Source organism: Lemur catta, chromosome 13, assembly GCF_020740605.2.
Source record: "Lemur catta isolate mLemCat1 chromosome 13, mLemCat1.pri, whole genome shotgun sequence".
In the NCBI taxonomy this organism is placed as follows: Eukaryota; Metazoa; Chordata; class Mammalia; order Primates; family Lemuridae; genus Lemur; species Lemur catta.
In genome coordinates this window covers 80,571,252-80,596,483 of record NC_059140.1, presented here as the reverse complement: position 1 = coordinate 80,596,483, position 25,232 = coordinate 80,571,252, and the positions used below count along the sequence as shown (strand labels likewise).

General features: G+C 46.3%; 2 protein-coding genes across 4 annotated transcripts in view; both read right to left on the bottom strand.

Annotated features, from left to right (window-relative positions):
* XPO4 (exportin 4) overlaps positions 1-1,060 on the bottom strand; it is a 98,611-nt gene extending 97,551 nt beyond the window's left edge. Inside the window, exon 1 of one of the 2 annotated variants that reach the window (XM_045567675.1) lies at positions 918-1,060. In XM_045567675.1, the coding sequence (XP_045423631.1) occupies positions 918-986 (69 nt within the window). In that variant the 5' untranslated portion in view covers positions 987-1,060. The remainder of the gene's footprint in view (positions 1-917) is intronic. The other variant, XM_045567672.1, reaches the window with a different exon arrangement.
* Positions 1,061-12,327: 11,267 nt separating this feature from the next.
* LATS2 (large tumor suppressor kinase 2) overlaps positions 12,328-25,232 on the bottom strand; it is a 62,155-nt gene continuing 49,250 nt past the window's right edge. For both annotated transcript variants that reach the window (XM_045567670.1, XM_045567671.1), the window contains 5 exons: positions 22,846-24,248; positions 20,492-21,074; positions 19,059-19,241; positions 16,982-17,088; positions 12,328-14,665 (listed from right to left, as the gene is read on the bottom strand). In XM_045567670.1, the coding sequence (XP_045423626.1) occupies positions 14,171-14,665; positions 16,982-17,088; positions 19,059-19,241; positions 20,492-21,074; positions 22,846-24,248 (2,771 nt within the window). In that variant the 3' untranslated portion in view covers positions 12,328-14,170. The remainder of the gene's footprint in view (positions 14,666-16,981; positions 17,089-19,058; positions 19,242-20,491; positions 21,075-22,845; positions 24,249-25,232) is intronic.

Here is a 25,232-nt window from a genome sequence, read left to right as displayed (position 1 = left end):
AGGAAAAGGAAGTTCAAAAAGGCAACAACGCTGGCTGCACACAATTCTTAGACAGTCTGAATCAATTCAAGTAATCAAATGAACCTCTAACTCCCAAAAATATCTACAAACACGGAAGTCATTATTTACAAAAACGAAGCTGAACTAGCAAACACAAACACTGAATGTAGTTGATCTTTACTTCCACTCCCAGCATGGAATACTTTCATCCTTTGACTTGGATTTCTCAAACTCCCCGAGTAAACAACCTAATCAAACTCTTTATTGTAGCGTAAGAATGAAATCAAAGAGTACCGTAGCTTTGGTTCTCCAGAATGAGCCAAGGGAGCTCGGTACTGGACCAAGTTTTGCCCCAATGACCTTGGTCTCAAAGCTTCCCCTCCCTCCCTCCTGCCGGTCCATCCACGTGCTGCCGGCTGCGGTTACCCGAGAGGTGGCAGCATGTCAGGGAAGCGCCAGGGGACCCGAAAGCACGAAGGGAACAGGGGTTGCTAACAGCACGCGGGCAGTGCCATGCCTCCTCTCCCGACACCAATTCCCCAAGAGCGCGCACACAGCCCTGCTCGGGATAAACCTGACCTCCCGCCCCGCGCCTAGATCTGCGACCCGGTCTGCAGAGCGAGGTGTAGGGTGAAGCCTGTGGCACAGGAAACTCTCTTTCCTACACCACCATATTCCGACGCCCGGCTAGGGTACTGGGCAGTCAGGACAAGGGGGCAGCCCCAGGAAGGAGGGTAGGAAGGCAGAAGGAAAGTAGGATGGAGAATCCTGCGCCACGGCACCGCCGCCTCCTCCTCCACTTCCAGGGCTCCCTGAGGCCCTTCACGGTCGCCAGCCCGGCAGGCAGCAAGGCCTGGCGTGGCGGGGGCAGCCAGGGGCCCGCGGATCCCGGGGCCCGGGGGGCGCGGCGTCCTCACCATCAGAACTTTGGCCGCGTTCTCCAGCTGAGCGATCACTTCTGGGGGCCCCAGCGCCGCCGCCATCATGGTCTCTCTTCAATGACGCGCCATGCGCTGCATTCTGGGAGCGGGCGCCGCGGCCGGCCAATCGCCGCCGCGACCCCGGAGCCTCACGCGCTCCCGAGGCCGTCGCAGCCGCCGTCAACGCCGGCGTCGCGGGTTCCGGGCGGCGGCGATGGGACGAGAGTGAGCCGGGCCGCCACGCTGGGGCGGGGGCGGCTGCAGCGAGACCCTGGCGGTTGGCCCCGACGGCGGTAGCCGCGCGTCCCGCTCGGCCCCGCGCCCCGCGCATGCGTGCTGTCCGGCGGCGCTGCCTCGCGGTCCCCTGGGCTCGCGCGCCCGGCCACCCGCTCGTGCGCGCCGCCCCGGCCCGGACGCCGGCCCTCGCGCTCCGTTCTCTGCGCTTCACGCCGCCTCCCCGGGCGCCTCGCGGCCCTCCGCGCTCCGGCGCCGCGCAGGATTTCTGAAACGTGGAACCGTCTCCCCTCTTCCTCCTCCCGAGAGCGCGCCTCCTTTCAGGACATCTGTCTCCTGCCTCCTACTTCTCTGTTCCTTCTTGCCATAGGGAGAGAGCATTGCAGCATGGAACGCTTCGTTTTCTTAACGAGGGCCTTCTGCGGGAGAGCTGTCCAGGAGTTTGGGACAGCGGGCCGCTGCGAGACTGTAGCAGAAAAATCCGTCTTTGTCTCTCGCTTTTTTCACTTTGCAAGGGCTGTGTCACATAGGAGAGGGAGAAAACAGGGACAGGAAAGCCTGACCTTGACTACCTGGCTCCTTGAATCCAGTAAGATCAGTTTGGTCGAGTTTAAGGAATTCATAATAGTAATGCCAATTATGGAATCTGTGTTGAAAGGTACATTAGTAGAATGTACCTTTCTAGTAATCCAACCTTACCTCCAGGGCTTCGCTTGCCTTTACCGCATTCTAGGCCAGTGGTCCTGACAGCAGTATGCAAACCAGCTTTAACTGTTAAATTGTTTGGGTGAGGAGTTTATTTTTTATTAGTTAGTTTGAGCTGACATCTACATTTCTGTAACTTCTACCTTTTGGTGCTTGTTCTGCCTTCTGAAATTACACAGAGTCAAATTTATTTCAGTGTTTGTTTCTTCTGTTGAAATCTTCCTATGTTTCTTCAGCCTACTTATAAGTAAGCCATTGAAAACCATGCTGTTTCCTGTATTTGATATCTCTACAACCCGAAGTTGAGAAAGTGAATTAACAAGATTTTTATTGCTTGAGAAGCAAAGGAAGTACCTTTTATTTTATTACCAAAGGGTAAAATAAGCCAAAATGCAGTTAATGGTTCTTTTAGAAACTAAGTGGGTAATCATAGTGCCTAACATAGACACTTAATAGTCAACCAAGTACAGCATTCTGCAAAAAGATTACAAAATGACTCTAGCTGCTACGAAAAGTAATTACCAAAGGTTAATGATGTAACTGCAAAAGTGTAGATAAATGAATAGTTTGTGACATTAAATGTTTGAGGTTTATAATGCTTCAGATTAGGCCTTGGGTTCCAAAGCATTTGTTTTGTGCAATTACGTAAGAACTTTGCAACTAGACCCCTTTAAAAAAGAAAAGGGGCCGATACAGTGGCTCATGCCTGTAATCCTAGCACTTTAAGAGGCCAAGGTGGGAGAATCACTTGAAGCCAGGAGTTGAAGACCAGCCTGAGCAACATAGCAAGACCCCTGTCTACAAAAAAAAAAGTTTTAATTAGCCAGGAGTGTTGGCATGCACCTACAGTCCCAGCTACTTGGAAAGCTGAGGCTGGAGGTTCCAGTGAGCTATCATGATGCCACTGCACTCTAGCAAGGGCAAAAAGAGTGAGTCACTGTCTCAAAAAAAAAGGAAGGAAAAGTATGCTATCAATTGTGAGGATGAGGATGCTTCCTTTCAAATTAACAGTATTTTGAATTTTGAGGCTTTATAGAGTGGGTTATGCCTGGGAGCCATGGATTTCAGGGAAAAAATTGAAGTTGTAGAATCTCAATATTGGAAGACACTTTAGAATTTGCCTACTAGTTAACTCCCCTTCAATGCCTGACTCTTGTTATTCCTTAATTTATTATTCAATAACAACACTCTCCTGGGGTGGGGGTGGAAGGGTTAGTATTCCAGCCCAGCCATATGTTCTTCATATCCTAAAATAGAAGAGAAGGAGAAAGTTGTTCTAATTCAAATAATTTCTCACTAGGCATGAGAGAAATGTTTGTAGTCTAGAACAGGGTAGATGCCTGGTTAAAAGGTTCCTGAAATCAAGCACATTTTACAAATAACATCCTCTCTACTTATATTCCTTACACAACTATGATGCCATGGGATCCAAGATCATTCCTACTTACTCTTCACCAAAAGTGATTAGTTGAGTATCATATATGCTTTTCCTTGAAAACACAGGGTTATTTGCTTGTTTGGGGCGTTTTTATTTCTTAAATGGAAACCTGTGGGATTTGCTTTATAGCCAACTTTACTATATTTTCTGTCTTTCCTAAACTAGTGGCTCTCTGGGAACATTTGTTAAACAAAAATATAGTTACTATCTCTGTTGCTGACATCATGGTACAAAGAAGGAAAAGCCAACTATTGTGCATAATGACAGATAATGATGCTTTAAAGCTAGAAAAGAATGTAGGTGATAGAATCTTAAGATTTTGCAACTGAAAATACGTTAAGTATTCTCCACTAGTAATTAAAATGCCACATTTTCAAATGATCAAAACAAAACATTACAGTCTAACATGCTTTCTTGAAAAATAAAGAATATCAGAAACTGAACACTTAGAGTGTTCCCAAGTGCAGGAGAAACCTGAGAAAGGCCACTCTAGACTGGCTGCCAGCTGCCATCATCAGACCCACAGCCACTGTGCTTGTGAGCCCTGCCGTGTGCATGTCACCATGTCAGGTGCCATCCAGCTTGTGTTATCAACCTTGCTGTGTTTACAGCCACAGTCTACACACTAAACCCAGCTATGCACCTTGCCAATGCAATCTTGCAAGTCATAAGGGGAAGACAGCCAAGAATCCTGATAGATCTCTGTAAATGCATCCACCTTGCTGAGGTGGCACACGCCTGTAGTCCCAGCTCCTCGGGAGGCTAAGGCAGGAGGATCTCTCCAGCCCAGGAGTTTGAGGTTGCTGTGAGCTAGGCTGATGCCACAGCACTCTAGCCTATACAACAGAGCGAGACTTTGTCTCAACAACAACAAAAAAAAATTTTTTTAAATGTTTAAAAAAAAAGTTCCAAATTCTGAAACACACACACACACTAATTCAATTAGGAAGAAAACCCGCAGTCATATTCCAGGAGAGAGGTTATCTATGAAAAAGCTTGCTCTGTGAGAATAATCTCTTCTTGAAAGTCTGGCCCATAGCCAATATGTAATTGTTAGTGTGGCAGCTTAGTTATCTGGACAGATCAATATTACAATAAAAGGAAACTATTACATGAAAAATAGGTGTCCATTAGGTAATTTAAAAATAGCATCTTGAGAATTTCTTTTTTTTTTTTTTTTTTTGAGACAGTCTGGCTCTGTCACCCTGGCTACGGTGCAGTGGAGTCCTCATAGCTCACTGCAGCCTCAAACTCCTGGGCTCAAGGGATCCTCCTGCCTCGGCCTCCCTAGTACCTGGGACTACAGGCACGCACTACCACGCCTGGCTAAATTTTGTATTTTCTGTAGAGATGGGGTCTCGCTCTTACTCAGGCTGGTCTCAAACTCCTGACCTCAAGCAATCCTCCTGCCCCGGCCTCCCAGAGTGCTGGCATTACAGGCATGAGCCACCTTGCCTGACCTGTTTAAGTTATTTTTATCTTCAGGTCTCAATTCTTCACGTAAAGCAACAGTTGCTGAGTTCCGCATTTGCTCACTTTATCTATCGGAACTCAGATGGGCTGGGTGGGATATACTAAATCCATGCCTTTGCAGTATCAATTCAAAATTCTCTCAGTTCAGTAAGATAAGGAGCAAGATCCCCATATGGAGTAATAATCAGCAAAGATAAATTGTAAACATCATGGATCCTTAGACAAGAAAATGTCACATAACATTTGCTTCTTCCTCACACTGTGAAAAAAACATGGCTGGGCGTGGTGGCTCAGGCCTGTGATCCCAGCACTCGGGAGGCAGAGGTGGGAGGGTCACTTGAGGCCAGTGTTAGGTCCGGGGCCCAGAGGGACACACATGAAGCCTCATGTGTAGCAAAATGCTGTTTTATTTTGAACATCTGGGTGCAGGTGGGTGGAGGCCAAAGAGCATCCACCATGAGGGAGGGGAGAGCCTTGGGTTTCACAGAGGGTTTCTCAGCGGGGAGTGAGCAACACCTGCAGAGACAGGGGAGGGGGAGCTTCGTCCTTACCAGGGGGATAGGGATGCCTGCGCTGCAGCTGCCTGTAGTCCAAGTTACATTTACAGCCTTGGACTCTACAGACTCCCGCGGCTTTTGTTTCCCAGGTTTTATGATCGCTATCTAAGTATTCCATCCTATACACACGTTTTGGGTTCCCATCCTAAGCCAACCTGACAGCTAGGAGTTGAAAAAAACAGTCATTTGTCATTAAAAAGCCAAGTAGCATTAAGTGATTCCTGTAGCACTCACAATCTGATTATCAGAGGACTAAATGTTTTAAGGTTTTTTGATGAGGTAAGGAGGTTCTTCTCTTTTTAGTTTTCTCAAATAACCATTGTAATCTAGAAGTGAAGAAGAAAAAGCTTGAGATTGGTTTTCTGTCTTTGGAAATTAGACTTCTAATTTTTAAAAAACGATTTGACCTACTGAAATTTAGAAGATTCCAGTTATCCCAATAGTTAGCTTTTCTGCCTGATTGGGTAGTTCAAAATAATTAACACATTAATTTTTTAGAGACGAGTCTAGAAAATGGTGACATTTTAAAAGCTTTCAAATGTTCACATAGAAGGAAAGCCATGGAAAGAATAAGCATTTACAAATGACCAATAAGCATGCAGAAAATGTTCAAGTTGACTAATATCAACACAACTGACATTTTATTCCTAACAAATTGACATGTTTTAAAGGATAATACCCAAAGTCTGCACAAAGGTACATAAAAAGAAAAAGTCTCAGGGCCACGCCCCCAACTCCTTATGCCAAAGGGACGGCAAAGGCTTCAGGCACCTGGCACCTGTGAAGAGCATGTCCTTCCTTAAGGAAGTTCCTCCCCGGCCTCCCACTGGCAAGGACATGCAAACTGTGACTTCAGGTCCACAGGCCACGTCCAGCTCCTAAAACTACAGTCTGTTCCACTCCACACCAATGGCCAATTGCAGGTTTATCTCTATAGGTGACAGAACAGACGAGACAGGATCTGACCTTCCTCCATCTACCCAGGGACGTGTACATAGCTGATGCTTCCTTTACTTCCTGTTTTTTCTTCTAACATTTCCCTTATTTTTTGTGAAATGTCGATTTCCTGGGACTCACAAGAATGTAATCATTTCGCCTCACCACGGCCTCTCCTGTGTGACTTTAAATGCTGCCGCTTCCAAATTCCCCTTCGGCAAAACAAGCACAGGTCTGCCTATGGTTCGCGTTTTTCCCAGGCGCCTCCTCAACTTTGGCTTAACAAACGCTATGGATTATGACCTTTGCCTCTGCACTTATTTGGGCGGACAGGTACCGTGGAGCAGGTTTAAGAGCTCAGACCCTGCAGCCATCACCGCCTGTGTGGATCCGGGGTGCCACTCAGCCTCTCTGAGCCGCGGTGTTCTCTGCAGAGCGAGAAGAACAGCAGCGACACCACAGAGGGTTAAATTCATTAATAAGTGCAAAGTACTCAGAACAGGGCTTGACGCAAAGCAAATGTTAGCTACTATTATATTTCTCTAGGACACACGAGAAACTGGTACCGTGGCTGCCTCCGAGGATGGGAAAATGTTATCTTTCTTTTATCCTTTAATTATTTCATTTCTATATTTTGTATAAACGTACAACAAATGTTTCATGCAGGTTTTCTTTCTTTTCATGTTCCAGAATGGTGGCTGACACCCAAACCCCTGGACAAAAGATGTTAAGAACTCTACATTCTATGTTCTGGAGCCATTGAGACCCCTCTGGGCCCACTGAGAAATGTTTTCCTACCAAGGGGGTAGAGACCTGCTTACTCCTGCACACTCTGGCTTCCCAAACCTTCTTAGTGTCTCGGCAATATTTCCCCAGGGCCCCCAGACCAACAGAGCTACCTACCTAACTACATTCCATCGTCATATAGCTGCTCCCCACTGCAACTTGGTAAGTATTTGTGTCTAAAAACCTAGTAGCCATTTTATTTGAAAGTTCATATAAATTGAAAGAAAAATTGCTATTTTTATTTCATTCTTAAGTAACCACAACTGCTAATGGCACGAGTGTTCCTGGAACGCTGCAAAAGTCCTTAAGCACGGGGACAGAATTGGCCACTGCCACCACCCTCATTTCTATCCCACATTGATTTTTCTTTCACAAGGTACTTGCTTTTAATTGTGATGACCACAAAATCCCAGCATTGCAAAGATACACGTTAATACAAGGAATGTATTGTGTTCTAATGCTGAAACCGTGAACTACCCTGAGCTAATAGAGTGGCATCTAACAGACACAGCTGTGTTTCCCTGAAATATTTGAAACGGCCCACTGTGCCCCCGTGAATACAATACCCAGGCAACTCCTGACCTCAAGCGATCCTCCTGCCTCGGCCTCCCAGAGTGCTAGGATTACAGGCCTGAGCCACCGCGCCCGGCCATACATTTTTATTGCTTTGAAAAATACTTCAGTTCTGCAGCCTGTTCCTTTTTTAAACCGAAGGCGTTTGCCTCATTTCACAGTTGTGGTCTGCACAACTCTGGCCACCAGGTGGCGCCCACCCCAGCTGTTTCTCGAAGGATCCGTGGCAGGATGCTTCATTCCCTGATGGAGTGCTAGCTGCTCAAATCACTTTGTTCGACACTAGAAGAGTCAGGTGGGTAAGGGGAGGATTAAGTCAAGGAAAAGGGAAGTTGAGAAAAAATAAAACTGTGTTTTAACACAGGAGGTTGTTTTAAAAAATCTAAAAAAGTTGTTCTGAATATTGGAAGTAGTTTGTCACCTTCACTCTCTGACCAGCTGACGTGGCTTTTTCCTTCTCCTATTGTATTTAATGGACATACTTAAATTACGTATCACTCTCTCTCCTAAAATGATTCCCTCCAAAGCTAGGCGTTTTGCTGGAAACCACAGGGGATAAAACAGAGGTGGCAGGGATGAGCCCCTCCACCCTGGGAGACGGGGGCCTGGGCTTTTGTTTTGCTCTGGCACACTGTGTCACTCACCGTGACACTGAAGGGTTACTCTCGCTCCCTAGCCTGAGTGATCCACCCCACCCATAAGATAGGGCCAATAATACCTTATCTGCCAGAGGCTTGGTCCCAGACAGGCTCGGCTCCCGAGTTCCTTGCTAGCTTTGAGATGTATATGGCTCTGTGCTTCAGTTTGAATCCGGTAGAGTCCTTTGGTTGCAAACAACAGAAACCAACGTTGGCTAACCTTGCCCAGTTTCCTTAATAAGGCTCATGAGGCCCTTCACGACCCAGCCCCCTTTATCTCTAGCCGCAGGTCTCCCTCCCGCAGTTTTCCCGCAGTTTTCCCACCGTGAAGCTCCAGCCACGCTGCCGGCACCTCCCCTGGTCCGCCCCTCTCGGGGGCATCACTTCCTCTGGGCGGCCTTCCCGGACCTCCCAGTCTGGCTCTGGTCCTGCCCTGGGAGCTCTGGGCAGGACCTCAAACTCCTGGGCTTAAGAGATCCTCCTGCCTCGGCCTCCCGAGTAGCTGGACTACAGGCATGTGCGACCATGCCCGGCTAAGTTTTTCTATATATTTTTAGTTGTCCAGCTAATTTCTTTCTATTTCTAGCAGAGGCAGGGTCTCACTCTTGCTCAGGCTGGTCTTGAACTCCGTCTGCCTCGGCCTCCCGAGGTGCTGGGGTTACAGGCATGACCCACTGTGCCAGGATGATCTAATATTTTAAGTCAGCCATAGTAAAAAGGCTTCAGTGAGAAATTACAAACACTCTTGAAACAAGTGAAAAGATGGAAAGCCTCAGCAAAGAAATAGAAATCTATAAAGAAGAATGAAATGGAAATTTTAGAAGTAAAGCACACAGTGACTGAAGTGCAAAGCTCAGCGGGACAGAGTGGAACGGAAGGGCCCGCAGGGGGCGCTAGTGAACTGGAAGGCAGAATAAAAGAAAGAAATTACCCGAAGGGAACAACAGAAAAATGGAGGGGAAAAAAAAACACCAACCCTCAGGAATTATAACAAAAGATCTAACAGTTGTATCATTAAAGTCCTGGAAGGTGAGTTACAAGTGGGGGGGGGGGGGAGGGGAGGGCAAGGAAAAAGCTCTGGGTGAAATAATGGCTGAAAATGCCACCAAACTTTGGCACGAGAAATAAACCTACAGATTCAAGCAGCAGAGTGAAGTACAAACAGGATAACCTGAAAGAAATCTAAGCCAAGACACCTTAGAATTAAACTGAAAAGTGATCAAAGAAAAATCCTTGAAAGTAGCCAGAGAAAAACACCACCTTACCTATTTATAGGAGAAAACAAATTAATGATAACAGATTCTCTTCAGAGACCATGCAGGACAGAAGGAAGTGGCACTGTATTTTGCAAGAGCTCAAAGGAAAGATTCTGTCAACCCAGAATCCTATAGTCAGTTAACATACCTTTCAGGAATAGAGGGGAAATGAAAACATTTTCCAATGAAGAAAAACTAAGAATTTGTCAAATTCTTTAGCCTCTCAAAAGAATGGCTAAAGGACATTTTCCAAAAAGAATGGAAAAGATAAAAAACCTTAGCACATCAGGAAGAAAAGAATACAGCAAGCAAAAATACCAGTAAATATAGACTTTCTTTCTCCTCCTGAATTTTCAAAAGTATGTTCAATGGCTGAAACAAAAATTATAAACAAAAACAAAAAACAGCACTGCCATTCAGCATGGTTTTCTCCCTTAAACAATGGGCCATATGTGTTTCATACCAGTGTCCAATATTTTTCCTCCTTTCTAAAGTGAATAAGCTCACACTGTCCACTAAATTTAGGCTTCTTTTGGAAATGGGTATTCTTTGCTAAGAAAAAGCTTCTTTTCTGATGGAAAAAGATATAATGGGGTTAATAATACCAGCATCATACTACTTCCAAATTTGTACTTAATAGCAAAGATCTTGATTATGCTAAATTTTGTCAGTAGAACTACAATATTAGACACTGAGGCTTTAAACTTGGCTTATAAATCATATATGGAGGAAGTAGGAGGAATTTGATAAACTCCATTTCAAAAATCTGCAGCTCAAAAATAGCCTAGTCCACAAAAATGCTGAGGAAGGACACCATTTTGGCTCACGTTTTTGCCTTCAGGATTTGCGAGGGACACATAACGTGTGAGTGTGAAGAAAACCAGGAATGAACGTAACACACTATTTCTTTCCTCAATAGACTTCAATCACACCCCAAAAATGACCACAAGTATGTTGAAGCCAAGCCCGGCTGTGCCCCTGCAATGCTCTGAGCAGAGTCTCCCTCTTCCGTGGAATCCGCCAGAGACACTGACGGAGCCTATTCTCAGCAATCGGCTTCCTGGCCATGAGCCCATTCACATGGTTCCTTTTAGCTGAGCAGAAGAGATGAAGGAGACAAATCCTTTGGGTTTCTGTAAGTCAGGTGTTAAGCACCAACACTTAAATGATACACAAAATTAGGATCATTGCTTTTAAGGATATTTAAATGGATATTAAGCATACACAAAGATGGTAAATTTCTTTCAAAATAAGAGAAATGTCAAGTAAAATTGTATGAAGATACCTTAGATCAAAAGGGTTGATAATACAGTGTGGTTGGCAAGCTATAGGCAAACACGTCTATGTATTTATTTCTGGGAGTATACATTGGTACAATACCTGTCATCAGGCCTAAAATCTGACTTTCCCTTACTTACAAGCTAGTAAGTCAGCCTGTTATTCTTTAATGGATGCCGGACCAAGACAAGAGACAACTTCTCATCAGAGAAAAAGAACTTTTTCATAACCAGGAAGTGCTGTTTGCATCAGTTCCCACTGGGGCAACATGGAAGACCCAGATGGATTCTGCTGAGGTACACCAAGCCTAGGGAATCTACCTCTTTTATAGCAGCAGTAAGCAAACTTGCTCTTTGACCTGGAGAGAGACGTCATCTCACCCCATTACAGCTGCTCACTGCAAACGCAACCCCGACAGACAAACGGCTCAGGCCAGGAGCGGTCAAGCCTTGCATTCTTGGCTCACCCAGCAAAACATGCAGGAGAGAGCCACGGAGGAATGCTACAGCATCTGTGCAGGGCAATTGGGCAATAAAAATTGCAAATTCGCTTAACTTCTGCCCTGGGAATTCCACCTCTAGGAATCTGTCATACATAATTACTTCCACTTACACAAAATGATGGCTTCAAGAGGGCATTTATTCTAATAGTTTATAATACAAAAAGGTCACAAGATCAGAAACAACTGAATGCCCGTCAGTATGGGACTAGTGTGATTATAACACCCTCGCAATGGAATATCATGTAAGAATAAAGGATGAGGAGTTTCTTTATGTGTGATATAGGTTGCCAAGGCACATTGTCAAGTGAAGAAAACACATGCAGAAAAATATGCATGATACTCTCCCACTTTTGTAAGAAGCAAAAAAAGTACATATATGTATTTTCTCATACCATATGCATAAACTTTAATTACTCTAACAGTGAACAATAAATTAGTATCATTTGTTGTCTGTGGGGAGGTGAACTGAATGACTGGAAATGAAGGAGGTACTCTTTTGTATATCCTTTTATACATTTTGATTTCTACACCATGTGACTATTTCTAAGCCATGTGACAACCTATTCAAAAGACTAACCCAAGTAAATAAACTCGTATTTTTCTCAATTTCCTAATACCATTGACCATTTAAAATGAAAGGTCAGGTGCTACAACTGTCCTCTCAGTTTAAGTGTATTATGTGGGGGAATTAGCTGCTATTCAGGACTTATTTTATCACCAACCACATATATCTGATATCTCACTTACTCCACTCTACAACCCTAACAAGTTATTTTTTGTTCTCATTTTATGGAAGAGAAGTTGGTCACAGAGCCACAGCCTGATTTGAACTTTGCATGTCTAACTGGAAGCCCTTTTTCCACACCCCAGGCCCTACCTGAGAGGCTCCCTTCCCAGCCCTCTCGTGACAGTGGCTCCCGCGGCAGCTCACAGCCTCAGCGACATGTGAAGCACTGGGAAGCACGAGGGAGTTACTACCTGCCGATAAAAGAACCTACAAATTCCAATAAAACACGACATCGACGATGAGATTTGGATTCAAAATTTTAATAATAAATTGTGCCAGTAGAAGCTTTTCAAAGGCAATGATATATCAATAAATAATAGTTAAATTGAGTTCCTGAGAAAGAACCTACCACATGAAAGTATGTCAGAGCGCTGTAAATAACAACATGGCATTACTATAAAATAGCGAAAATACTGACAGTCACGATTACAAGCACAGCAGACTTCAGAATATGCCACTCATACAAATGTAAACCAGTACACAGGAATCTTCTTTTTTATTTTTTTTAGTTTAGACACTGATAAACTGGTAAGTGTTGTTGCCTATATACTAAATAATGGATACATTATGCTAAGAACTTCAAGGAAAAATATGTGGAATAATATAATGAAAAATATGATGCATCAGATTTTTTAAAAAGCAAAAAAGAAATTGAACATTTTACTCAAATATAAATCACTTTAAATAGGAATCATACTAATTTGAAATAAGGAATATTTTGTGTGTTTACCTATGTAGTATATATATACACCTATACTTCTAAGAAAATATGTATGGCTTATTTTTTTATTCCAATGTCACTTTGAAGAATCTTTGCTTTTTTACAAAAGTTAGGAAAATGTATTGTTTAAACCAAGTTAAGATTTGACACTTCAAAGCACACTAAAAAAATGTAAAGAACCATTAGATTACTCAATTTCATCACGGTAACATATTAGCTGTCCAAGATGACAGGAGGAAAAACGTTCGTTAACCTTTCAGTGTTGGTAGTCTGTTGGGAAAAGGTTAAGTGGCAAAAGTCAGAGCTACTGAATTCCACATACCAGCTATACCAAGAGTGAAAGAGCATACTGAGTAGAGAAAAAGACATACATCCATGATTAACTTACATTTTTTTGGCATAGCTAAATTAATCCCTTTTGATGTATATAAGTTTAGTATATGACAAATGTTTAGGTTTACCCCCCAAGGAATCCTATCATACCCAAGACACACATACACACACATAAAAATCACTTCTCAGTTACACATCTGTGTTTCTTTAACAAAACAAAATAAGGGATACAATCATAGCAAGGAAGTCACCCACACGATACGTTATCAGCACACAGTCTAGAACACCTCATTTAAAGACACTCGGTAAAAACATATTCACAGGACCTGCTGTGAACGGCAAGATATGGTAATTTTATAATAGAAAAACCCTGCTCATGCAGTACTCTGCACACACCAGACATCTGAAATCACACCCACATCATCACCTTGCTCACACTTTCTATTATACTATATAATATGCAAAAAGCCAAAAAAAAAAAAGCAGCTTTTAACATTATATCACAATTTTGAAATGTGGGAAAAAATACAAGACAAAAACCATTGTGTGGATAAAGTGGTCTCCGTGACATCTGAGCAGAGTGTTACCTTTTTTTTTTTCTTTTTACATTATTGCACAGAGATTTCTTATCACATGTTCTTCAGTTTTTATGTCTTTTCCTAAATGTGAATAAGTGCTATGGATAAAATACAAATGTAGAAAATAACAGCAGCATGATTTGTCAAAGTTAATCCCTATAATTTAGTATAAGAAAAAATGGATATAAACAAAATAAGTGCTCTTTCTAAACTGTACTAAGTTTTTAAAAATATTGTTTTAATGCGGGAAGGTCCTCAAAAGCCAATTTGAAGCAGTGCCGAGTCCTTTTGTAAAAAGCATCTGGGCTGTTTTGGGTTTTCTTGGTGAAGACCAGAATTTCAAGTGACGAAATCAACGGACTAACTGAAAACAAAGGTCCTCCGCTTCCACACGGGCCCGGGCACCAGCCAGGGCGCCGACCCGAGAAGCCAGTGGCAGGACCGCCCGTCGCCACCTACACGTACACCGGCTGGCAGCCCTCAGCCTGGTCCGCCAGACTGGGGTTTTCTACGTCTGAGCCCTCGGACGGTGCAGCTTCTGCTCCCGAAGGCTTCGGGCATCTAAAGGGGTAGCCATTGTCGTCGAAGAACCTTCGGAAGGTGAACTCGTAGAACGCGTGCTCGGGGTGCTTGCTATTGGGGGAGGTGAGCGTGTCCCAGGCCTTGGCGCTGCCTTCACTAGCATCACTCCAAGGGCTTTCTTCATCCACGGGGTCGAAGTTCGAGGTGTCCATGGGGTGGCTGATGGTGGGAACGTAGGGGGCTGGCTGCTTCCGGATGTCGCTGGAGAAGTCGATGGCGCTGAAGAACGCGTGGGCCTTCAGGTCGTCGGCCCCGTCCCGCCCCAGGCGGTGGTCTGCGGCGCAGCACAGCTTGGTGATGAGGTCCCTGGCCTCGGGGCTCAGCTTGACCTGGGCTGGAATGTGGAGTGTGTTCTCCCAGTTTATCACCTGAAGAGACAACGGAACAAAAGCTCTAGTTTGTCTTTTTAGGTCAAGGCCAATCTAGGGCACTTTGGACAGTATGTGATGACTTGACTTTTAAATACTTTCAGTTTCACGATGGGAGAAGAGTTAGAATACACACAGAACAGAAGCAGCAGTTGGTGACCAAGCAGCTATAAAGTCAGTGTGGTTTTAGTAGGTGGCTCAAAGCCCAAGGCACAGGACAATGAAATCAAATTGAGACAAGATACTGATTTTCTTTTATCAGAAATACTGTTTAGCAAAAGAATTTTTGTGCATTTCTTTAGCTGTGGCAAGGAAATTTCTGTTGAGCCATCACAGCTCCCATTAAGTACTTGGTGTGGGTAAGAGATGGTCAACTGGGGTTTTGTAAAAGAAGAAAATAAACCTCACTGAGAGGAAGAACAAAGCTAACTGACCCCACATGGCCTTGGCCTCATGTGTTCAACTGTACAAGCCAGACATCTGGATGTTAAAACACCTGTCACAGAGATGTGTCTACTGTAAGGAGAAGACCTGAGGGGACTTCTTTCTTGTTTACACGGTTTTCCTAATTAACAGGTTATTAATTTTGGCTCTGTCATGGACTCCACGGCATATGAAGACTTTCTAGAATGGTATAAGTTGGAAAGTCCACTGATGATTTCAGATTCTCAATTCAATCCTTACATAATTAAATAATTTATTTCAAAACCAAGTGGCTGTCCTTCTAAAAATATTTAGCATTAAATGATTGAGGAATTACTTAATTACTTCAAATGAGTATTAGGAATATGCACAACTAGCCCAACCACACATCTGATAATTTGCAGACAAAAATAATATAACAACCAAATAAACAAACGGATTTCTTTAGATATACAGTTGACCCTTGAACAACATGGTTTGAACTATGCAGGTCCACTTTCTTCCACCTCTGCCACCCCTAAGATAGTAAGCCCAACCTCTCCTCTTCTTCCTCAAAGTGAAGGCAACAAGGATGAAGGCATTTGTGATCATCCACTTCCACTTCATGAATAGTAAACATAGTTTTTCTTCCTTATGATTTTCTTAAAAACAATTTCTTTTCTGTAGCTTATTTTACTGTAAGTATACAGTATACAATGCATATGACATACAACATATGTGCTAATCCACTGTTTCTGTTATAGGGAAGGCTCCTGGTCCACAGTAGGCTGTTAGTAGTTGCGTTATCGAGGAGTCAACAACTATATGCATGGGACTGAAAACTACTGCAACCTCTATGGAAAGCAATATGGAGATCCCTCAAAGAGCTACAAGTAGAACTACCATTTGATCCAGCAATCCCATTACTGGGCATCTACCCCAAAGAACAAAAGACATTCTATAAAAAAGACATCTGCACTAGAATGTTTACAGCAGCACAATTCACAATTGCAAAGATGTGGAAACAGCTCAAGTGCCCATCAATACGTGAGTGGATTAATAAAATGTGGTATATGTATACCATAGACTACTACTCAGCCACAAAAAACAATGGTGATCTAGCACCTTTTGTATTATCCTGGATAGAGCTGGAGCCCATTCTACTAAGTGAAGTATCAAGAATGGGAAAACAAGCACCAGGTGTACTCACCATCAAATTGGTATTAACTGGTCAACACTTATGTGCACATACAGTAATACCATTCACTGGGTGTCAGGCAGGTGGGAGGGGAGAGGTGGGGATGGGTACATTCACACCAAATGGGTGCAGTGTGTACTGCCTGTGGGATGGACATGCTTGTAGCTATGACTCAGCAGGGCAAAGGCAATATATGTAACCTAAACATTTGTACCTCCATAATATGCTGAAATAAAAAAAATAATAAAGTTAGACTTGTGGGGAAAAAAAAAAACTATATGCAGATCTTCACGTGTGCAGGGGTCGGCGCCCCTAACCTCCGTGTTGTTCAGGGGTCAACTGCAGTTCCTAAAGCTCTGCTCCCCGCAGGGTGGGCCCAGGGGCTGGAGAGCAGATCTGCAGGACGCCTTCACTGCCCCTTACCCTTTGTAGTTCTCGCCTGGACGTAACAAGATGGCAGATGGCCAATGGTTTCAATAAAATTTCAGATACACATATATACGAAAATTCAGGTTCAACTCTGTGGCTTTCCTTATCAAAATAAAAGTTTTAAAAATACACAGTAATTTTTTAAAATGATACTATTACTTTAAAAAATCCCATTGCATATTCCTACCCTACTTAGGATAAGAGGCCAAACTCTGACCAGGGATTCATGGGTGCATGAGAAAAGCAAGTGTTTTTGCAGCAAGCAGATGTGTTTCCTCCCTAGTTACCTTCAGCTGGGTTTCTGTGGGAGTAGGTGCCAAAAAGGGTGGCTGTCCTACCAGCATCTCGAAGAGAATCACTCCAACGCTCCACCAGTCACAGAGCTGAGTGTACCCTGAAAGACAAAGTTCACTTAATCCCAACATAGGCATGATTTGTCAGGTTTGGATTTTATAAAATCCTCAACACACGGATTTATTATTAAATCTAAAAGCACAAGGAAGCAGCACCATGCTATGCGAAAGAGGACAGATCTCCATCGGGGTGTCCCCTTGCATGGTGGCTCGGCAGAGCAGGCTGGAAAGGGCCCGATGCAACGGTGCTCACAGTCCACATGGGAGGTCATGGCCACTTTTGTTTTCATGTTTTCAACCACTACTCTGTGATCAACATAGGATGCTTTTGTAATAAGACAAAAGAACTTTTAATTTAAAAAGATTACTATTAGCAAATAGGTACTACTACTTACTAAACAGAAAATTAAGATTTTTGTTTCCTTTTTTAAAAAAAGATAAGAGGTCTCACTCTATGGCCCAGACTAGAGTGCAGTGGTGTGATCACAGCTCACTGCAGCCTCTAACTCCTGGGCTTAAGCTGTCCTTCCGCCTCAGCCTCCCGAGTAGCCACTGTGCCTGGCCAGACTTTTAAGTTTTAGTGAGATGATAGAAACCACTCTGAGGGCCACAGGACCTCCACTCAATCTGCCTAACCACACACTTCCGGGCTCTGGCTTTAACTCCTCCCTTGCCCAGGCTCCTAGCGAGTTAGCCAGTACCGTGTCCACCACCACTGCGCCCGGCCAGACTTTTAATTTCTTAAAAAGATCACACAAAGGGACATAAATCAAAATGACAGGAACTGAAAAATGTGAGGCCCACGAATAGTCAGGAAAGGGCAGTCACAGAGGGTGTCCCGGGGAGGCTTCCAAGTCAGTCCTGGAGGAAGAGGAGGAACATGGAGATGAGGAGGAGAAAGGGGGGCGTCCACAGTGGGCACTTCGGATTTCCTCCCACTTTGCCTTCAGAGCCCTACATCCCAGTGAAGCCAAGCTCGTCATCTGATGCCACCTCATCCCTGCTGGTACTGTGTGCCAGCCTAGCTGCTTCACGCCCCCCTGCTCGCCCTCTGTCCCACCTCTTCCTGTCCTAGTGTGGCACTGGAGGCTGCAGAACAACCTCAACCTCTGGCTCCGCTGGAACGCTGCCCATGGCAGGAGGAAGCGAGACCTTTACTGGGCACCCAGGTTTGTACTCACAACCCCTGAAGGTCATTACTGTATATATGGTGCCGAGTGGCTACGTAAATTGCCTTGGATCACCGCGGCTAACCAAAAACCCTATGCTTGAACTGGGCCTGGCTGGCTCTAAAGACTTCAAACACAGGTGCTGGCAGAGGATGCCCACCTCTGGATTCATTTCAGAGTCAAGTCAACGCTGCACTGACACCACGGACCAGGCAGGACCGCTAAAGGATCCCTCCTGTACTGAGCCAGATGTTGTATTTTACAGAACGGAGCATGCATCCAGGAGACAAATTTTGCAGAGCACGTGTCATTTTACACCTACTGTCTGCAAAGTGCACCTTCCAGGCCCTTGTGGTCCAGCAGGGAGAAATGGGGGAAACAGCATTCGTACGCTGTCACTCGATGCCCATGGCACATCTCGGCTAGGAGCCCGGGCACAGAGGAGTCACAGCCAGAGCTGCTGCTGTGTGGGTTAGGCAGACTGAGTAGAGGTCCCATGGCCCTCAGAGTGGTTTCCATCATCAAACTGTGTAAAAACCAGCTGCAGTGTCGTTCCCTCAGGTCCTAGGTAGAGAGTTCAGGGACAAGCGGACAGTGGCCTGATGGTGCATGTCTTCCAGCACCCTGGGAGCAAGGGCACTTCCAAAACAGAAGTGACATAGGCTGAAGGCTTGTTTGTTATGGAAATATTTAGCGTGCAAGCTTCCATGAGGACAGAATTATGGCTGGAATATTTAGAGTCTTGGAAAGCTAGAGTTAGGAGACTCTTAGAGGTCATCTGGCACCACACGCCTGAAGGTAACAGTGACCTCCCATTGAGGCAAGCGTCCCCCAGCGCGTACCTTTGCGGAGGAGCACCTCAGGCGCGATGTAGTTTGGAGTCCCCACCAGGGAATGCGCCAGGCACCGCTGGTGCTGCTTCCGCGCCCTCTGCTCCAGGGTCTTCAGCCTGTCTCCACACCGACAGTTGGACACGTCGTCCCAGAGGTCGCTGGGCTCCATGCTGTCCTGTCTGACGTGGTTCCCTTTACCCGCGAGTCGGGGTGGTAAAGAAGAGAACAAAACATGAAGAGAATTTTCACTGTGTTACAATGCAACAAACCCTTAGCTTAAAACACACAAGTAATTCAAATCAGCTCTGACACAGTAAGACGAAGAATCACCCCCAGCTGCTCCACAGGGACAACCTGCTGTTCCTGGCTTTGACACACGTCGTGAGGTCAACGCCAGCAGGAACGACAGCATGAGGCAATCATGGGAAACCGCGCGTTGTGCTGAGCTGGCAGTGGGGCACCGTGAGAAAGGCTGGAGGAACCGCAGGGACATCCTTTCCAGCACTCAGGCCAGCACCCATAGGCCAGCACTGTTCTAACGAGACACGTCGAGATGAGCATGGAAAAACTTAAGAGGATTTAAAAAATATGAACCAAAATGACTTGAATGCCAGAAAATGGGAAAAAATTAAATGATTTAGAGTTAGTTTTGAGTTAAAAAATAAAAGTCTGAGCTATGATAGTAAAATAACTATGTCAAGAATCCAAGCCCTAAATAAGATAATGACCAGCTGTTTGTTTGGTTTTTTTTTTTTTTTTGAGACAGAGTCTCACTCTGTTGCCCGGGCTAGAGTGCCGTGGAGTCAGCCCAGCTCACAGCAACCTCAAACTCCTGGGCTCAAGGGATCCTCCTGCTTCAGCCTCCCGAGTAGCTGGGACTACAGGCATGCGCCACCATGCCCGGCTAATTTTTCTATACATATATATTTTTAGCTGTCCATATAATTTCTTTCTATTTTTAATAGAGACAGGGTCTCGCTCTTGCTCAGGCTGGTCTCCAACTCCTGAGCTCAAACAATCTGCCCGCCTCGGCTTCCCAGAGTGCTAGGATTATAGGTGTGAGTCACCTTGCCCAGCCATGACCAGCTGTTTTTGACTTTCCCAAATAGCAGAACTGCAGGAAATGGAGTTAAACAATATGATAGATTCAGGTTAGCTGTAAGAGAGAACTGCTTGGGAGGTCGTGAGTCTTATTTTCTAAGCCCCATAGCCTACTGTCCCAAAAAATATAGTAAAACTTAGATCCACTAACTTAAAAAAAATAATCTTCCAGATATCATACTATTCCTTTCAAGAGGGAAGGATGTCACACCAAATTATAAACCAATGGAGCAGCAGATAATTTAAAATGATTAAGAGCCACCAGGATGGGGACTAGTTGCCTCCGATGGTTTAGTGATACCTAGATGTGGACAGTGGACGTGGCACGCCTGAGACAATACCTTTCTGGTAGTACTTGGAATTGTGAGTCCACCTGAAGCCAGTGCACAGGCCAAAATCTGTGAGTTTGATGTGGCCATCCAGATCTATCAAAATGTTGTCGGGCTTGATGTCTCGGTGGATGAAGCCCATCTTGTGGACACTCTCGATGGCCAAAGTCAGCTCTGCGATGTAGAACCGGGCGAGGTGCTCGGGGAAGACCTCCATCCGGATCAGCAGGCTCATCATGTCCCCGCCCGGGATGTAGTCCATCACAAAGTATAGGCTGTCTTTGTCCTGGAAGGAGTAGTAGAGTTTAACCACCCACTCATTGTCTGCCTCGGCCAGGATGTCCCTCTCAGCCTTGACGTGGGCCACCTGATTCCGGTTCAGGACGTCCTTCTTCCTCAGCGTCTTCATGGCATACAGGGCATGCGTGTCCACCTTACAAGCAAGGCACACTTCTCCAAAGGCACCAATCCCCAGGGTTTTGATTTTCACAAACATAGACTTGTCCATCTTGGCCCTCTTCAGCCTGTTGTAATTAGACTCCTTCTGGTAGAGGATCTTCCTCATCTGTTCCTGCTCCGCTTCACAGAGCCCAGCCTGCGCAAAAGGCAAGCAAGAAGAAAGAGTCACGTTAGAGGGATCCCATGACAGCAAGTTACTGGGCTGGGGGATGCCCTGGAACTGAGAGGACCCTAACTTACTTTATAGAAAGGAGTATGTGGAAGAATGAGTTTAATATGCAAGTAAGATAATAATTAGTTTTGTTCTTTATACCCATATACAGACCCAAATATGGAATCCAAAGGTAAAACAAAATAGAGAGTTCTTTCTCTAGGTGACTCTAGGCTCTAAAAACATAGGGAAATCTCCATTAATAAAAAGCTACGGGAAAGGGGACCACAACATTCCTAGAACTCTAAGAGCAATCTAATATTTCAATAGCTCAGGGAAAATGGTAAAACAGGAAAGAAAAAAGTTAATGATCAACATATAAAAAACAGTAGTATTTCTATACACCAATAATGAACTAGCTGAAAAAGAAATCAAGACAGCAATCCCATTTACAATAGTTACACACACACTCCCAAAAAAACCCTCTTAGGAGTATATTTATTAGAGGAGGTAAAAGACCCCTAACAAGGAAAACTACAAAACACTGGTCAAAGAAACTAAAGTGGACACATAAAAACGGACAACCTATGCTCATGGATCAGGAAAATTAATATTGTTAAAATGACCATATGATACAAAGTAATCTACAGATTCAATGCAATCCTATCAAAATACCAATTTTTTCACAGAAAAAATTCATAAAATTTGTATGGAATCAAAAAAGAGCCCATAGCCAAAGCAATCCAGAGCAAAAAGAACAAAGCTGGAGGCATCACACTACCTGACTTCAAAATATGTTACAGGGCTAAAGTAATCAAAGCAGCATGGTAATATAGTATAAAAATAGACCCATGGAACAGACTAGAAAAGCTAGAAATACATCCACATATTTATAGCCTCCTGATTTTCAACAAGGTGCCAAGAACCCAGGAGTCTGAGGTTGCTGTAGCTATGGTTGTACCACTGCACATAATCAGTGTCACCTGGGCAACTGACCAAGACTCTGACTCAAAAAAAAAGGCTAAAAAAGAAAACTTGAAATGCTCCTAAACTCATCCTATGTATGTAACAAAATATTACATGTACCCCATAAATATGTAACATTATTCATCACTAAAAAAACAAAAATTATATCTAAAAAAGTCAATGAATATGGAACAGCTGAAAGAACGCAAATTTGATTTTTAGGGTTTTGCAGTTATTGGCTTTGTGTGATTTAAATTTATTGCTACACTTTTACTTACATAATTTCATCAATAAGTAACTTCTCTAGCACTTTGGTGTCAAATTAAGTATGTTTAAACCATTATTTACACAAGGAAGGCTAGATTGATCACTACCACGTTTTTCTTTCAAAATCCCACAATATCAATTTATAAAACCTCAAAGTTTGTTTCTATTTCTTCAAATGTTGTATTATTAGTAAGTAATCCTTGATGAATTTTGTTAAAGAGTAAGGACACGCCATAAAAACCAGTTTGCCATAATAATTTACCGTTAGCTACATCAAGCACAGCTATCACTGACTCTTCTGAAGGGCCAGGGGAAGCGGAAAGGGGAACGGAAGGTCACTACATTTGCAACTTCTCCAGGTAGTTGACCCCAGAACCAGACTGCTGCCTGCGAGATGGGTTTATGGTAAAGGTGTACACAGTCAAAACAGAAAAGGGGTTCTGCTGTGCTTCAGAAAATCGCCAACTGAAGGAGGAGCGAAGGGTGGGGGTGGGGGAACAGCAAGAATGAAATGAGAAATTACTTTGGCCATTTCCTGCTCCAGCTGCAACCTCCGGTTGACCTTCTGTTGGTAGGTTTTTATGACGTTTTCCACGTGCTGCTCCATGAAGAACTTGAAGGCATACGGCGAGTAGCTCTTGATGCGCGACTCTCTCTTCTCTTCGTCTCTGCTATTTTTGCGGACGGGAACGGGGGAGGTCTGGATCTGCTTTTTATCCTTCCCGCCCTTGTCCCCCTTGGCGCTCTTGTGGCCCTTGTCGCCGGGCTCGGCCGCGCCCCCGCGGAGGCCCTGCTCCACGCCCGCGCACAGGCCGTCCAGGTCGAACTGCTCCGACTTGCTGCGCAGCAGCAGGTGCTTCGGGTAGGGCGGCGGCGGGCACCTGCGGTCCGGGCCGCCGAAGTCCGCGTCCCGCGGGTAGGCGCCCGCGCAGCCCAGCGCCCGGCCGTGCTCGTCCTTGGCGTCCAGCCCCTCCACGGCCGGCGCGGGCACGGGCGCGGGCGCGGCCACCCAGGCGGGGTGCGACGGCCCCACGGCCGTCTGCGGCTCGGGCCGCAGCACCCGCACGCTCTTCACCGGGTGCAGGATGTGGGCGGCCGTGACCGCCGTGACGGTGTTGGGGGCGGGCAGCGAGGGCTCGGCCTTGGCGGGAGCGCCGGCCCGCGGCTGGTGGCTGTTGAAGGAGTTGGTCCTGCTGGGCACCGGGCCGTCGGGCCGGAAGGCCACGTGCTGGCGCAGCGGCGCCTCCAGGCCCGGCTTCTGCAGGGAGTTCCGGCGGGCCAGGGTGGCGGCCGGCCACTGCGGGACCGGGGCGCCGCCCAGGTCGTACAGGTCCACGTTGAGGCTGTTACGGGAGGGGGCCAGCAGGCCCTGCGGAGGGCTGTCGCCAGCAAACACCAGGCCGCGGGAGCCCACCGCGTGCAGCTGGTGGGCGGCGGGGCCGGGCTGCTTGTGGTGCGCGTGCGGCACGTACAGCCCGGCGGCGGCGGGCGGGAAGGCGAGGCCGGCGCTCGGGGGGCCGCCCTGGCCCTTGGCAGGCAGGCTGGCGAAGCCCCCCGCCTCGGGCGGCGCCTTGTTCTGGAAGGACGGGCTGCGCTGCACGCCGTAGCCCAGGGGCTCCGCCTGCGCCAGCAGGGGCGGCCGGCCGTAGTGCGGGCCCTGCGGCGGGAAGTGCGCCGCCGCCTCCACGCCGCCGCCGTAGCCCTTGGGCTGGTGCTGGTGGCCAGGCACGCCGTGGGGCGCGACCCCGGGGAAGAGGAAGTCCATGTACTGCCGTGGCACCTCCTCCAGGGCCGCGGGACTGTCAGCGCCGAAGCCCGGCCCCTCGTAGGCCGCGCCGCTCAGCTGGTGGTAGGACGTGAAGGAGTCGCTGCGGGTTCCCTCGAAGCTGGGCCTCCGCGCCACAGGGGCTGGCCCCAGGCCCTTTCCTGCGGAGGGAAGAAGGGGAAGACGGCGTCAAACGGGATATGCTCAGTCGGTTCTGACAGCGTCCCTGGGCTCAGTGGCTGCACAGGGTCTTTAACAACCACGGCCGGACAGGCTGAGCTCTGCCCAGCAGGGTCAGCAGGCTACCCTCTGCCCTGCCAGCAGGGACCACGCAGCACAGTGTGGCATCCGGGGACTGCAGGGCAAAGCGTACATAAGAGGGTCAAGGGCAATAACGAAGCCACGTCCCAGGCCTTCTGGAGGTGGCTCCCTCACAGCCCTGAGGACACAGCCCTGGGTTCACGCTCCTGTCAAGCTAGGGAGCCATCTGGATGGCCAGCTTCGGTCTCCCCACGACATGCCCAGGTGTGTGGTCTGGCTGAGTTTACCATCACACGGTCCCCAGAGCCTGCTGCTCCCTAACACGAAGGGCAGAACTGTGTGTCCACTGTGGTGTAGCAGCTGGTCCACTTTTCTTTCACCCATTTTCTGGGTTTTTTATCATTATTAAAACAAAACAATACATACACAACAATAAAAAGCACACAAAACCCCTCTACCAATACCCAGATTGATTACAGCTGCTCTTTCCTTAATCCTGACTTTTCCATTTTGAAAATCTCTCCTCATTTGAAACAGATGCCTGGAAGGATGGACAAAGGCTCCTTTCGTGTCCTTTACACCAAGTGCTCCGCGCTGCTTGACTTGGCAGAGGATGCCACAGAGGGGCTGCGCCTTGCCCGTGCGGAGACCCCCTCCCTCCGGAACACCTGGCAGAGAGAACGCCCTGACAGGCGTCGCACTGAGCCGAAGTCACAGCCAAACAACTGCTTGTTTTGCCTGGGCTAAGAAACGCCCGTGAATGCACCACACCAAAGGCAGCAGGGGAAAGAAGCCACCAGAACGTGGGCCTGTGTTTGCCTTTGGAGCCACGCTCTAGGGCAGACCCCAGAACTCTGGAATCGTGACATGGACGGCCAGCAGGG